Source organism: Dendronephthya gigantea, unplaced genomic scaffold (assembly GCF_004324835.1).
Source record: "Dendronephthya gigantea isolate DGI-Jeju-01 unplaced genomic scaffold, DenGig_1.0 000003F, whole genome shotgun sequence".
Classification (NCBI taxonomy): Eukaryota; Metazoa; Cnidaria; class Anthozoa; order Malacalcyonacea; family Nephtheidae; genus Dendronephthya; species Dendronephthya gigantea.
The window spans coordinates 919,172-935,504 of NW_021163013.1; the positions used below are offsets into that span (position 1 = coordinate 919,172).

At 35.2% G+C, this 16,333-nt stretch overlaps 1 protein-coding gene and 2 long non-coding RNA genes across 3 annotated transcripts; all 3 read right to left on the reverse strand.

The window, feature by feature from the left end:
- Positions 1-775: 775 nt before the first annotated feature.
- Positions 776-1,929, reverse strand: LOC114541965. Its single transcript, XR_003689431.1, has 4 exons — positions 1,679-1,929; positions 1,460-1,534; positions 982-1,148; positions 776-848 (listed from the first exon to the last, which is right to left on the reverse strand). It is a non-coding gene; the product is annotated as an uncharacterized LOC114541965 (long non-coding RNA).
- Positions 1,930-2,763: 834 nt separating this feature from the next.
- LOC114541972 lies at positions 2,764-5,460 on the reverse strand. The gene is made up of 3 exons (XR_003689432.1): positions 5,257-5,460; positions 4,195-4,508; positions 2,764-2,849 (listed from the first exon to the last, which is right to left on the reverse strand). It is a non-coding gene; the product is annotated as an uncharacterized LOC114541972 (long non-coding RNA).
- Positions 5,461-7,604: 2,144 nt separating this feature from the next.
- Positions 7,605-15,351, reverse strand: LOC114540815 (otolin-1-like). The gene is made up of 11 exons (XM_028560871.1): positions 15,128-15,351; positions 13,466-13,525; positions 13,197-13,247; positions 12,410-12,463; positions 12,173-12,199; positions 10,846-10,890; positions 10,636-10,671; positions 9,992-10,036; positions 9,326-9,361; positions 8,779-9,084; positions 7,605-7,852 (listed from the first exon to the last, which is right to left on the reverse strand). The coding sequence occupies exons 1-11, from the start codon at positions 15,233-15,235 to the stop codon at positions 7,706-7,708; spliced, it is 915 nt and encodes a 304-aa protein (XP_028416672.1). The 5' UTR covers positions 15,236-15,351; the 3' UTR covers positions 7,605-7,705.
- Between the last annotated feature and the right edge of the window lie 982 nt (positions 15,352-16,333).

A 16,333-nucleotide genomic window follows, 5' to 3' on the forward strand; every position in this document is an offset into this window, starting at 1 on the left:
GGAGAAAAGGCGTGCAACTGGGACCAGATCTTAAATGTAGGGACATAGATTCTAGTGAACATCAATAAGACGGGAGACGATAGTGTCAATGTGCTTGTCGAATATAATATTGCATCTTTGCACATAGCTTCACTGTTAATTTTGCGGTGTCATATTGACACCAAAAAAGGTGTCAAATAAAAAGGTACAGAATAACACCATTTCGGGTGCTAAATTGACACCGCGAAATAAGGTGTCAAATTGGCACGATCTTTGGTGCTACTTTTACGCCAATTTATGGTGTTAATCTAACACCCGAAGTTTGTGTGGTTTAGTTTTTGCACTTTTAGCGCTAGCAATGTAGCGACTAAATAGCATAAGCTATAATCATACAAAGTGGACAAAATGCGATTTAAAAATATTTATTTCTACATATGTTGTGACAGGAAAATCTATGTACAAGAGTGTATAAAATGTCTAGGGTACTTAACGTCCTTTAAAAGTTTTTGTCCTAAGGCTTCCTGACGAGAGCAGTTTCCATTTGCCACACCAGCAATGTACTCCATGTTTAGTAGATAAAATAAGGTTGAGTCTGTTCTTGAATAAGTTAACATTTGCCCCTCCACCGCAATCATCAAAGTTTTAACATCTGAAAGGTCTTCTGAACCAATTATCCTGATCTATGGAATCAACAACCTATAATAAGAAACCAATGTTTTTAAAAAGGACTTTAAAAGTGTTTAAAAAACAAAATCAGCCCACAGAGTTTCTTACACTTACAGAAAAAATCTTAAAGAAGAGAGACTGAGATTCTCCTGCATTCTCCTTCAATAGCTCCTTCAAAATCTAAGCAACTGTGCTCTTGATGTCTGTTAAAAAAATTGTTTATCAATATAGATAGATTCTAAATAGGCCATATTTCATGTAGCAATAGCCTGTATTGCTATAATATTGTAATTGTGCCATTGGCTTTGACAAATTATTATTAATTGCATGATTTACCTGATTTCCCAGCAATTGCTCTCTTTACTCTGTTTATAAGAACCAATGTAGTTTTCTTGTTACATTTCTTGGCATAGTCCAAAACATTTTTCTGAATCAATGGATTGAAATTTGCCAACCATATCATGGATCAACTTGTAGTTTACTCCTTAAAATTCAGCTTTTACCTGAAAAAGAATTAATACAGTATGCTAGATACATTGTGAAAGAAAATTATTCTACTGGTAATTTAGAACCCATACTCTGTCAATTAAGTAAAATATCAATGAGAATTTTACACGAAATATGACAGGCTAACTAAAAAATTGCCAACTAGCACACATGGGTATTATGTCGAACAAAGAAATTTGGCAGTCAATTATCTGTTTGGATAGTTTCTCAACAAGAATTATAGCAAAGTGTTGAAATAGAGCACTTGATATCAATCAAACAGGTACCTAATATTAATATGAATGCTGTAAACTAAAAGCAAACTTACCTCTGTAATAAGCTGGAGTGCAGGATATTTTTCTTAAATTGTTTCTACCCTTGGCCTTGTTATGATCCATGAACCCTGTATCAGAATAAATTGAATTATCGACATGTTTAACAAGTCAGGTCCATTCCAGATGTTTAACAAGTCAGATCCAGGGTATCATAGAGGTGGTAAACATAGATAATCATAAAGATTATGTATAACAACAAGGTTATCACTTACTGTTCCACCACAATTGAGTCAGCAAGGAAGGGATATTTCTAAATTATCATAGGTGAAATATTTTGTTTTTCTTCCATGGTTGGATACATTAATTGTATACACTTCATTGTTGACAGTAAATATCCCTTATTCCCTTGTGAATCATTAGAATTACAGTTTCCCCTTAATTTTCCACATTGAAGCCTTTGTTCACTCTTGGTGAAAACTTAAAATAGAAAAGAATAATAATTAATCATATAGATATTGTAGACTTATTTATAGTCGATAAATGTATCAGTCCACAATTTAACCTTACTATAGAACACAATCAATAGCTGGGCAATTGAATGACTGACAATAATTGTTAGAATACAAGTTAAACTCAAATTTTTGAGAGTAATAAGGTGGTATCGTTAAAACGATAATATTTGACCTATATATATATATATATATATATATATATATATATATATATATATATATATATATATATATATATTATATATATATATATATATATATATATATATTATATATATATATATATATATATATATATATATAATATATATATTATATTATATTAATATATATATATATATATATACTCCTACAAAAGTGTGTGTGTATAATATTTACCAAAACAATCATATTAAAATTCAACAAGGTGATTTATTTCTCTTTTTACTGTAAGTTAAAATTCATGATCAATTTTTCGGCCATTATACTATTAGTTGGAGGAACGAGGGTTAATAACTCGCCTCCTGACGTCATTATCTGAGATAAGCTTGAGTCAGTCGTTGAAATTAATAGCAACTAAATAACCTCTTGAATTCCCGTTTGCCAGCAGCACAAAAAACGTGCACTTTCTTTCTTTCTTTATGGAAATGCAATTTCATGGCAAAAACTTCATGGAACTCGGAGAATAAGAACCGTGACTTGTCGAGTTTTAAAATTCAAGATGGCGAGCTATAAAAAGCGGGGGTTTTTTGTTGTATATAATGTGAATGGTTTTGTCTCGTGTAAAGCTTAGTTGATATGTTTCGAGAATAACATAGTATTTCTACCTTTAAAAAATTTATTTAGCTAATCAGGAATTACACTTTCTCTATAATCAGGATAGTCAAATTTTATCTTGGTCATCATTTTTGTACGTGCTAGTTTTCGTCAAGTTGTAAACCCGTCGATGAACCTTTAAAACAAAGAATACAAATTTGAAACCAAATTGCTGCAGAGTGTTAAGAAGTGATACTTTAGTTAGATCAGTTTGCATGCATGTTAATGATCACACTTTAAGATCGTGATTTCAAAGGTCGGTTCAAAGTGACAACATAAGGCAACATGTGATTGGTTAGATTGTTATATGTGATATTCTTTGCATGCTTTTATATATATTTTTGGATATATACAGTACTTTGCAAAGGTTTTAGGCCCCCAGTCAAATTGTCACTTGTTAGTAAAATTTATGGTATTGCAAGACACGCTTTGTAGAAAAACTTGTAGTGGTCTTGCACTTGGTACAGCCACCATGAGAGACCATTATTGCGGCACAATGCCCACTCATTGACCTAACAAGCTTGTTTGTTACATCTGGATCAACAGCCTCATGTAATGCGAAAATGGTCTCTTTCATTCCTCCAGATGTCGAGATGGGCTTCTATCTGACCTCTTTCTCACTTATTTCCAAAAATGTTCAATGAGGTCTACGTCAGCAATCTCTTATAGCCCTGGGCTGGTCAATATCACTCTCTTTCAGGCTCTTTTCTGAATGACATGGTGTCCCCATCTTACTGGAAGATATAATCTCCACCACAAAGCCATCTCATCTATTAGGAAAGTTCTAAATACAAGCCAAACATACCATTTTCCGTATCTAGTCGAAAATTTACGATCTTGGGACTTTCTAAAAGGTGGAGAGAGCTTTGCGGTTGAGACTTTATCTTTGAACAAGATAGGGCACCATGTGACAGAGAAAAAAAGCCCCACCGAAAGAAATATCAATCAGTTCAGGGCACCGAAAAAATTCTGACCTAAACCTGTTCGAATATCTCTGGGAATAAGTGAAGAAGAGTAATGTAGTAACCAGGGCAACGAAAGAATTCTGACCTAAACCTGTTCGAATATCTCTGGGAATAAGTGAAGAAGAGGTCAGATAGAAGACCATCTCGACATCTGGAAGAATGAAAGAGACCATTTTCGCATCACGTGAGGCTGTTGATCCAGATGTAACAAACAAGCTTGTTAGGTCAATGACTGGGCATTGTGCTGCAATAATGGTCTCTCATGGTGGCTGTACCAAGTGGAAGACCACTACAAGTATTTCTACCTAGCATGTCTTGCAATACCATGAATTTTACTATATAAAAGTCTCCACAGCGAACTATATCATAGCTTAGAACAGTAATAGAAAAGTGCACAGACAGCAAAATAGTGACGTAAACTCTGAAACAAGTTCGGTTAGGCGGAGAAGGTACAGAATGTGACCCATGCAAAAGCTTTAATAATTTAAATGATAGTGAATTTAAAAGCCTATTTACCTGATTATGACATCATGGACATGGAGCAGCACATAAACTCTTCGATGCAATAGACCAAATCACACACTGATCGATATATACCAGTAATGTAGTAACCAGGGCGACCACACGAAATCATCCCGTGATCATTATGATTAAAATGAGCCCAAACATTTGCCTTGTAACAATGTTTATATCCAGAAGGAGCATCATATGGTCTACAGCAGTATCCATACTCAATGTTGTGGAGGAAATTTCTACCGTCTTTGATACTTCCACTCCGCTCCAGGCCACTGAGGAAATATCCACTGGGACACATGTTCCATTGGTTATTTCTAAATTCAAATAGGAGATCTCCGGGATTTCAAAACTAGAAAGGCTGCATTAAACCTAAAACGTAGTATTGCCTGCCTCTAAACCCAAATTAGTAAAAGTGGCTTATTTCTCCAACCGAATTAATCAAGTATAACAACAACGAGCCTGAGGGTTGTAACATTTGTGGCATTCCCCTGTCATTCGATGATTAAAATACATGATAAAATCTGTCGTGAATGAGTAGAGAACGTTAGTTATAACATGAAGTATGAATGTTTTTGCGCGCCTTTTCATATGGACGCCATGTTCTTGTAGTTTTATCACCATTGGTGTTATTGGATTAAAGCATTAAAACAATCATTTTCAATCTATTCATCAAGCTTCTGGCGACGGCCTTGGATATCTATGGGACCAAGTTGTGGGGTATGCTTTCATCAGGCTTGACATCGCTGTCCTCCTTTAAAAGTATGAATAGGAAAAATAACTTATCATTATTACTAGAGGGAGGTTGCAAGAATTGCACTTTGTGCAACTCGTAGTCTAGCAATATTTTTTCTAAGAAGTAGCATTTTTGTACGTACTCTTGTCGTGTCCCCATATTAGTATGGGATTTTTATCCCAAGCTATAAAGTCTGACACTTTAATAAAATTTATAATGATAATAATAATAAAAAGTTCCTGTGTTTCACTATTCAAATTAGACTATAACGTTATATTATAACCATAATTTTCTAAAAAGCCCGCGGAGGAGGGCGTTGTACAACTCACCTATCAAAACTTCTTACCCAGTTTGCATTCAAACACTGAGATGCGCGATCACTATAACCACCTGTACCTTTGCAACATTGAGCTCCTTCAATGTGGTAAATATAATCTTTGGTGTGATCGCTGCTTAAGGATCTCTCAAGGCCAGCAATGTAATGTTTCTCTGGACAAGACGAACGACCAGAGTAATCAAAGCTGTGCCACGAGTTTGCATAGGTGCATTGAGAGCCTGAAGTTTAAGAAAAGTATAAAAACCTCAATAATAATTCAAGACCCTTTCATACGCAATATGTGTGCTCGGTACACAGAAATAAATCATTCATTTAATAAATAATCACCTACGTACATGCATGCAGCATTTCCCATAATTAACATTTTTTATTTATTTCCTAATAAGTGATTCAAAAACATGTGCAATTTTAGACAGAGCCGATTTGAGCTGCTTTTGATATTACCCCGGATTGTATCCTCGGCACCCCAATGAAACAAATTGCGAAAAATCTGGTTTTTTGTTCAGATTGGCATTGATTGCTGTCTTTCAGATTGGAACAAAGTTATCATGCATAAATCTAATCAAATTTTTAAGGTTTGCAGTTATTGAAGTGCAGGAAATGCTGTGTTATGATTCGTCTCACGAATTTACTACTTTTATCCCAGATCTCAGATCTATGGATGGATTAATTCTCCTTAGGTCAGAGGCTCCCAGATCGAGTTTTTGCATGGTGTGGAGTTATCGTATACAGGAACTCAGATTCAAATACCGTTGAAATATATTTACCGGCCTCGAAGAATTAGAAACGTCTTGTTTTGGTAGCATTTACTTTATTCCGGTCAACATAATCCATCATCGGTCAGTACTCCCTATTTCACTGTTTACATTATCACCACATGGCTGCAATTATTGTTTTCAATTTAGAATTTTAGTAGTAAAATGTCAAAGGTTAGTCGACTACGAAGAATTTGTCCCAGTCATTCACCTTTCATAAAGTAAGTTATAGGTAGCATTACCAATTTTGCCCGATTTTTCACACTTGATCACTCAACAAAGCTCGGTGTTTGCTTTAGTAGGAGTATAGGAGGAGACCTTCAATACTGAATTTGACCAAAGTTTAAGTATCCTAAGTCGGTTTCAAGGACTTTGTCGCCATAGTTCAAAGTCACTGCCCTTAATGGACCTTAGCCAACCAAAAGATGCATTATTTACAGTATATATTATATAATATACAAGATTCACAGTGGAATAATGCAAAGTTTTGTTCAGTAACATACGTACCATTGCACTTCACGAAGTGGCAAAGGAATACAAGAAGAAAAAACGAACTGAAGCACATCATTTTGCGTTGTTTTACTTTTACACACGAGAGAAAAAGTGCAATTCAATGAAAAATGTTAGTAAATGTGCTCATTCTGATTCAAATTATATTTATAGAAATTCAACTGATTTTAGCAATTAAAATAAAGTAAACAAAAATTATTAATCGAGCAGCGAATTTAAATTTAGATTGAACTTTTATTGAGTATAAAATGTAAATATTTTCTTTCCAAAATTAACGAAAAAAAATTATAATCTGAATCGCCTAATTCATTTGTTTTTTACATACAGATTATAGACATTAACTCAACTAATGAAAGTTCCGTCATGTATCAAGCAAACAAATTGTAAATTTTGCACTTTACCTGGATACGAAAAGAAGCATGTGGTATTTCAATGCATAAGTGGGAAATAACGCTGCATGCAGTCATTCATTAATCTGTACAATTGTACGATCCTTTTCCAATTATGTATATTATTTATACGAAGTAAGCCTGAAGGAATCAATTTAATCAAGACCTTAAAATAGAAAATCGTCTATTTAAGGATGAAGTAGAGTTTTTTTCAACTGGAAGAGAAGGTTCTATTTACTATTATCCATTAATGAAATCTGCATATTAATAAAACTTGCCATTAATATTTATTCTCCCAATGCACTTGTTGACTTCCGATATTTGAAAACCTAATTACGCATCAGCTGAAATCAGTGCAATATATTGATGCATAAATAAAAGAAAAATTAAAACTTTCAATTATGGAATCTGAAATCCCGAAGAGTAAGATGTATTCCTGTGAAAACATTTTGCAAAGGCAGAGAACAAATCTACTGAAAGTGACAGTTCGAAATTTAGTGGCCAACGTCGGTCGATTAGTATTTGTATGTCTTTGATTTATTCTCTCTAAAGTAAATTAGAACTATACGAGTTTTTGCTGTTAGTAATTTGTTATATTACTGCAAGCAAGAATTATGTGCCATTGATTGCCAACACATACTTCTAAATGGAAAAAGAGAGAAAGCTAGGCGTATATGAAGATATATATATAATTTGAGTATTCTTTGTCTTACGATACTTGATATTTCCTAAAAATTACTAAATTTGTAAATGAAAAAAGATTACTGATTACACACTATCCCAAAGTTCATGCCTTCAACAAAAGTTTCAATGCAAACTCAGTTGTTCCAACCCATTTATCTTCTGTTGATATCAGGCGCCAATATTGAGCTATCAAAGGATCAAAATTCACCGTCACCAATTTCTGCATCACAGGTGAAGGGAAAGTGGCACACTAAAGAGCAAAGTAGAAAGGTTCTGAGATACGGTTATAAATGCCCCCATTTTCAGTGGCGTACCCAGCGTGACGATTTTGCCTCCCTGTGTAAATTTCGATTATCGAGTTATTATAATTTTTCATGTCTATAGAAATTTATTGTTTTCACAGTCAATGAACGCCAAAATATTAGCATAGCGGGACAAATCATCAGGCTGGCTACGGTACGGCCCATTTTAAACACCTACGCTGAAGACGTTTCTTAAAGCTTAATAATGCATATACCACTACACTTACTCGTTGCGATGCGCCAGCTAACAGCAGAAAGATATTAAGAAATATAAAAATAAGTTGATCGTTCTATTTACAGTATTCCGTATTTTTGAAAGTAAATGATTGTGATGTATATCATGTATTCATATCAAATTTTCTCTTTTGTTATGCAAATCTCTCATTTGTTGGCTGCACAAGCATATAGAAACATTCTGTCACATGCTGCTGCTTACCCTGCCACCAGGCATTGGATATTCATGCAGTGTGCAGTCAATTAATCTGGATTCGCATGGTGTGCATGTTACGACATCAAAATTTCCAAGTAAAAGCGAGTGCAACCTCCCCCCCCCCCTATGATAACATTATTGCTTTAACATGCATGCATGATCGCGAGGTGAACAGCTCTCGGGACAGACATACCGTAAAAAAACTTAAATTTATGTCGTTACCATGCGAATCCGGTATAGTGTAAACAGGACTTAACCAGGGCTATGGACAAGGTAAAAACTGCATGAAGGAGTGTGATCGAGTGTTGTTCAGTCTGTTTTTCCTTCTCGCAAAATTTATTTTTTCTTGCGAACTTATCAGTTATCCCGAGGCAGAGTCAATGCGGCTGGGCTATAATCTACTCTCTGTAAATACTCGTAAGAATGCAATCCGTATATTATTACCGTTGCCCAGTTTCTTCCGTCAGTAGAGTATTCCAGGTTTAAATTTCCATATCCGTGTCTGACTTTATGATGCCAAGATGGTATAAAGCCTCCTGCCACTGTGACAGATGTGACAAACACCGGACGAATATAAGTTGCTTGAAGATAGTTCCCAATCTTTGCCGTTTCACTTCCCCAACCACCCGTGTCTGATCTGCCATCAGTCAAATCACGTGATGTCACGTGATAGATGTCATTGTAGTAACCATTTTCTTTAACTTGGTAGTCATTTAATGAATGGATCAACGCATTCGTGATTAGCTCTGTCTAAAATACGCGGTACCATGACTATGAAATGTTATAATAAATGTTGTATGAAATTCTCTAATCTGCTACATTTTTTGTTTCAATAAGGTTCGTCTACTATTACGTCCAAGGCAGACATGAGTTAAAGGACTTTCAACTTCTATTTTTTGTTTTATCTTCTTCTTCTTTCATGAATTTGAATAGACATAAAAAAAACTAAATGTTTACTTTCTGCACAAAAACACCAATGCAAGTGCCTAACCTCTTCGCGTGTAAGTCCATCAGGTCCTGGTTCGCCCTAAAAATGCATTGAAATGAACTTTTTGCTCAGGTTTTGTTAAACTATTCATGCACACAAGATCTACAACTTAAGAGCAAGTTAACTTTTTGTAAAACTCTAAAGAAGGAGAAAGCTGTAATAAAATTATCTCAAGGTTTTCAAGAATTAAATTCTTTATTTTCAAATACATTTGTTGTTAAAAGATCGGATCTTCTGTCACGTTAAAAGGCCACATGAAAAAAATTAGTCACCTAGATTTTAAGTAACGTTATCAAGTGAAGCCGGTAAACATAAAAAAAGTTATAATAGAAAAACATAGCAAGCTAGAAAGGTTTGCCTCTTCAAAGTTGAATGCTAGTTTGTATTCGGACTGAAATAATCACTATACGAATTATCTGTTATATAACAATTATATAAGATTTACCGTCTCTGAAGCCATGCAATTTGAAGCTGTATATTGTGGATCAGTGCAATTGTCTTGCGTTTTTTGTCGGTGCCTTTTATTTGTCGAGCGATCATTAACCTCGCGCGCGCCCCATAAACATAGAGCGACAATTGTCTGGTAGTTCAATACGAATATAGTTCACTGTGTTTGCGGTACGAAATTATATACTTAATGCGAATATAAGGATTCGTATTCTAGCTTACATCTTCACCATCATTTCCTGTTTTTCCCGGATCACCACGTTCACCCTATAAAAATGCACGATATTGAATATGCCTTTAATACGAAGGTTATTCGTTTTAGCCTTGAACTTTGTTTCCTGGACACTCGTGCAGAATTAGGACCGCAAACCAGGGGAGGGGGGTGTAGGGGAGGCGGCAAATCGGGCAATATACCCCGGCAACATGCAGGTTTACATGTATAGGGACGTACACTGAAATACTACATGCAGAAAAAATAAACTAGTATATATACTCAAATAACGTTGTGCTTTTCGTAGGTCAGGTAAAGCAGGATACTTGTTATGTTATTAAAATTATTCATGTCTCTAGAAATTTATTGTTTCTACAATCAATAAACACCAAAATATTATAGTATAGCGGGATAATTGTTAGGCTGGATACGCTATACTGATTATGTTTGGACGGTAAAAGAAATTCTTAAAAACTAAGAAAATCGTATCCATCAGTTCAAAAGTGCGCTCTACGAGTGTCTCGTTACCAGGCTACGCAGAAGAATAGGATAGGCGTGTGGCATGCAATATCTCGTGGATATATTCTATAACAGCGCAGGTAAAATACATCATTTCGCAATTCCCATCTCCTTTAATTACCCTCAAATAAATTACCTTTTGACCTATCGGACCAGTTTCGCCACTATGCCCCTGAAACGAATTATTATAACAATTTATCAAATTAATATACATTCAGGGCTGACTATATATGTTGATATATTATATAAACATATACACTACATTGCAATGCACATATAGAAACAAAACCATTTAGGCAGCATATAATTATATTTCTAAAAATTTACATTCATTCTCTCAGCTGACCTTTGGTCCATTAAACCCGTCCTTTCCAGGTGCACCACGTGAGCCCTAAAAGTAGAGACAAAACACCAACGAGCTTAAGGCCGGCGCACACTAGAGCTATGTGCTTAGCAAAACGTCATTCGCGGCCATTGGCGTAAGCCAGTTGCTCTAGTGTGCGGCGACTTTTCCGGCGACTTTTCCGACGACGTTTAGCACGAATTACCAAAGTCGCCAGAAAAGTCAGCCGCACACGAGAGCAAATGGCTTACGCCAATGGCCACGAATGACTTTTTGCTAAGCACATAGCTCCGGTGTGCGCCAGTCTTTAGACAAGCTGACGTGGCCGAAATGAGCGGGATAATTGGAGAGGATGAATATTCATTCTGCTTTCAGTGCCAGACGGATTTTTTTAGAAAACGTATATACATACGTATATACAATAGAAATCCGTCCCACAGGATGAATATAAAAATATTGAATATATATGTACATAATTATCAAATATAGTTTTAGCTCTTTACGATAATATTGGCTTTAAGATAATTAATTCTCTTAAGAGTTTCTCTAAAGAAAAAATCTCTGAGAAATAATCCGGATGTGAATTTGTCTTTTATTTTTGTACTCAAACAGGTCACTATTGACTGCATCCGCATATAAAAATATTCTATCACATCAGCCACCTTGACGTGTTCAGGACAATTATAATTAAATGAAAACCAGGAATTAGAATAGAATGTTGAAGCAGAACTTCACAAGCAATGTATTCGGCTACCTTGTGTTTTTTTTAAAAACTGGCAAATTTCGAATAAACAGGACATCTTGAGAGCCGAAATAATTATATGAATGAAACAAGACCCAGGTTGAGACTATATTTCGACTTTATTCAAAGTCATGTTTGACTCGTATTTCTTATATTATATTTTTTATTCATATTTTGACTTGCAAAATGTCGTCCGCTGGTCATGATTTTTGTGTTTGTTTTATGTGCGTTAAACAAAACATAGACCATAATTATATGGTCGAACAGACTAAACCAGCGAAATAGAACAGGGAGCTTAATATGCACCATGCGAATCTATGACGTAGACGTGAAGTAATACTGCCTTCATTTCCACAGTTTCACAAAAAGGAATAAAAATTCTATTTTCCTTTGGTAAACAAGGTCAGAGCTGTATGGGAAACTAATTTAAACAGGGCTCCTTACATGTCACATACGCGCGTTGTAGATTAAGTTATCGTAAGGTCCCTATATTAATATTGTTTCCACCGTTTCCAAATGAAAGTAAATTTGCTATTAGCCTATAGAGTATATTAAATTTTGGCATTTTGAACATTCTATAAAACATACCTTGTAACCACGTTGTCCTTTTTCACCCTAAAGTATATATATTTTTTAATTTTTTAGTCCTATTATTGCCGGATTCTAGTTTAGGACTTTCATTCTCTAAATGAACATGCTTGAAAATGGATGGTGAAGACAGAGAGTTCAGTGCAACATGCAAATTGTCCATTCTTTTAGTCTTTCTCCTAAACTGAACAAAACGGCTGAGACATATAAGGAAGACAATTTTCGTGTAATACCTACCATTTCACCATCACGTCCTCGAGCCCCATCAGATCCTCGTGGACCTTGAAATTCCTAAGCGGTTACATTTAAGAGAATTCAAGAGCATGTTAGTAACGATACCCAAGTGGTGTGGTAGATTAATTTCGTAAATTAAATCAAAATAAACTAAGCAGGCGTCTTGTTACATTCAGAGCGTAGCAAATAATACTATGCGCTAATACAGACATTTGAAATAACACTGGGCTTATATGTGCATATCTAAATTAAGGCATATCAATAGAGAATACCACATGCATGCATGGACGAGCGCGGAGTTATGAAATTTTTTTCAAGTGTTTAGGATGATTCTCACACCAATGATTCTCACACGAGTTTTCAGGAATATTTTTTTTGAAAAGCCATAGTTACTACTGAGAGATATCAAAGCAGCAAATATTGCCTCATAGTTACTGGTGATTTTTCAATTATGAAATTATTTTAAAAATCATATGACATGCATATATTATTTTTCACATTGCTCGGTTTTCTTTGTTCTTGTCGGGGAATATAATCATTAAGAAATTCTAAAAAGCATAGAAGCATATAAAAGAACTTACAAAAAGCATTTCAATTCTATCATTATACTATAAATGCAACCTCGGCAATATGAAAAAATAAGTATACGTTATTTTAAAGCACTTCGGGGATATGTGTTTATTCCCATCGTTGCCTCCAAATAACCTATATTTAAATCGATCCCATTTTCAATATTTTTGCCTGAGCATTCTAGTCCGCCTTAATTATCATGTAATTATTAATGACATACGTCATAATTGGAAGAAGTATATCCAGGATATCCTCTTTCACCTTGGTCACCCTGCATGAAAATTAAAGTTTAAGGTGAAGTAAAATTAACATAATTGATGTAATTATACACGTCTAATCTATAATTTAAAGATAATGAAATATACACAATTATTCGAGACTGAAAATGAGGGCACTGTGTTCCATTGCCCCAGAGTTTCCTGGATAAGACATGATTCAAAAGCCTAACGACGCAAACAAACAAAAAATAGATCCTCAAACAATAATGACCTGCGGTCCAGGCGAGCCACGATTCCCGTGTTCTCCCTGTACTATGGTAAGGCCAAAAACCTAAAGAGAAAAGGTTTGATGGGATTTAATTTTTCTCACCTTCTGAAAGGTAGGACGGAATTTTTGACCTGAAGATAGAGGTGTGTTGTCTATCTTTTGTCTCTCTAATAAATTTCAATAAATAAATTTCCAACTGGAATTGCAAATTGTAAGTGCTATGCTGCGGGTGAATACACGTAGTGCCTTTATCTCCTCCCATGCAATCACCTTCAGGATGAGCAATGAAAATATTGCGTGTTGAAAAACTTTGCTGATGCGAATTCTCTCCCGAGTTGGGATCGCACATAAGTAAGTGCGAATATATAAATAAAGATTACTTCATGGTTTGCGAGTGCGTACGATTTTTATGCACGAGTTGTGAAGGATCGCAAAACGAACGAGTGAGTTTGCGATCGTTCACAACCAGTTCATATAAAAAAATCGTACAAACGCGAGCCAACCATGAAGAAATTTCTTTATGAAATGTGTATAGAGATCAATTTGACAACGACACGCTTTAAATATACAAAAACACAGCAAGCAAAAAAATCGAAATTTCATGCATCAAAACATATTTATCACCGTTCAGTTTCTTTGTAATTCTGTTCAAAAGCAGTTAGATATTCTTTCCGAAAGATTTGAGAATGTGCTGAATGTGAAAATATCTTGAATATGAGAATTATGTTTTGAATCTCACTCCTATATTTCGACGCCATCTTGAAAGAAAATGTAAACAAATTGTCGCCAAAATGACATACGACAATTTTTCACGTGTGAAGAATATCGTACGTCCAATCAAAAGCCGTGTATGGCATTTTTTCACACGTGAAAAACCTAGTACGTCCAATCAACTTGCATGAAATTTATCTACACAGTGAAATACGATTTTTATTTCATCATTCTGCTTTGCATAAATCTCTATACACATATAATAAAGCAATAATTATATAATTATGCATTCGCATTGGATAAAACCGCAGTAATATGGTACGTGTGCTCAAAAAATCATCCTGACAAACAAAAATCGCTGAAATAAAGATGCACGTCAAGAATATAGGGCTGACATGAAGACATGAAAAACAAAAGCTCGGTATGTTATTGCATATTCATATATGCATGCTCTAATAAGCGTAAAAGCAATCACTATAATAGATGAAATTAGCCAAACATGAGATGAATATATGAATACTCCCCCCCCCCCCTAATAAAGGTTTTTGGTATAGCAGTGTTAAGAGCTATATACCGGAATGCTAGTGTTGTTTCGTATCAACCCGAGGTAATTACTGCAGCTCTAACTTGGTATGACATTGGTTGGGTTTTTTTAAAAGCATTTTTTTAAATTTTCAAAAGCAATAGCGTTGCTATTGGGGTATTTTTGAATTAAAGAATAAGCCGTGTAGTTCTCCTGCCTAAGCCTGGAGCCCTCACTGGGCTTGAATAATTCCAATTTGTTATTTTCGGACATCTTGTCAATACATTAAGATAACTTTAAGATAAGTACTTTAAAATAAATTTTGTCCCAGTTTTTCTAACGCTTATACTCTTCGCTGTTAAAAGGCAACTCACAGGGAACTATATAATACTGCCGCTTTCTCTATATCTGTGTGCATGTATTGAGCATACCTTGCTGCTTTTTATGCACACAACCGACTTGTTGACTCCTTCCAATTTTCTCACTGCTTGCCCGTCTGACGTAAAGACGCTTGAGAGAAAGATAAGAAATACAATCATCTTGAGAATGAAATTATTTTAACTCCACACTGATTGATCTTGCTGCTGGTTTCGGATAAATGTTCAATGAATCAGTTTAAATTACAAGTATATATCCATGGGAAGACATTTGCAAATTATTATAGTCTGCGATATGGAAATGTCAATGACCCTGTTGACAGCTTCTGCAGATCACCATGGACGCTCATGATCTAATTAATTTCACACAATGCAGGGTCAACGGGAATTTCACCTCGTTGTTTCCTGAGATATTTCAGCACGCATGGCCTTCCCTGGTTTTATTTGCTCATCCAATTAATAGGACTGAAACGTAGTTCAGGACTGCGTTCCCACGGGACCGGACGAATTTTGTACCGCGTGCTCAAATTCGTGCGATTTTCTCGTGTGAACACGCAGAACCGGCGATATTTTCATTTTTAACGCGTGAGCACTATATCTATCGGGCGAAGTCGTGCGTGGTTCTAAATTTGTCGTTTATTATCCCTTGTTTGAATTGCATTCGACGCGACTAAAATGCGATCGACGCATAAACTGTAGACCATACAAGATCTCCTTGCTACCTTGTCCTATTTTTTATCTGCTGGAAAATTAATTGGTCGAGGAAAGAGGAACGAGTAAAAAGGGACGAGTGTCGAGAGTTATAGTTTAATATAGTATTAAATTTAAAGTTAAAACTGAGTGGGCTGAGAAGTCAATCGAGGGCGAGCAGACACAGGATATTATAGCTGATTAAATAATTAAAAAGAGGTAAATTTCTTCCTATTTCACAAGCAGGTTTGTTTTCGAGAAACTAATCCTTTACTCGATCATTTTATATCAATTTGTTATAATCAGTTTGACGCACATTTCACTGTGTTCCCATTTTTACTTCCGATTCGTTAATTCTCTTATCTTAGCTCAGCTTACGGAACACCTCCTCAACTGTACTTTCGCTCTATGCTAAAATAATAATGACATTGATAAATAAAATAGAGATTAAAATATTGATAAGTATTAAGAATAATAATGTTCTTTAAGCACAAAGATGTTTCATCGAAGTAAAGTAATGATGAAGCAACAAGACCTTCGTGAGCAAGGAAGATGAAGGGTGTGATGTAT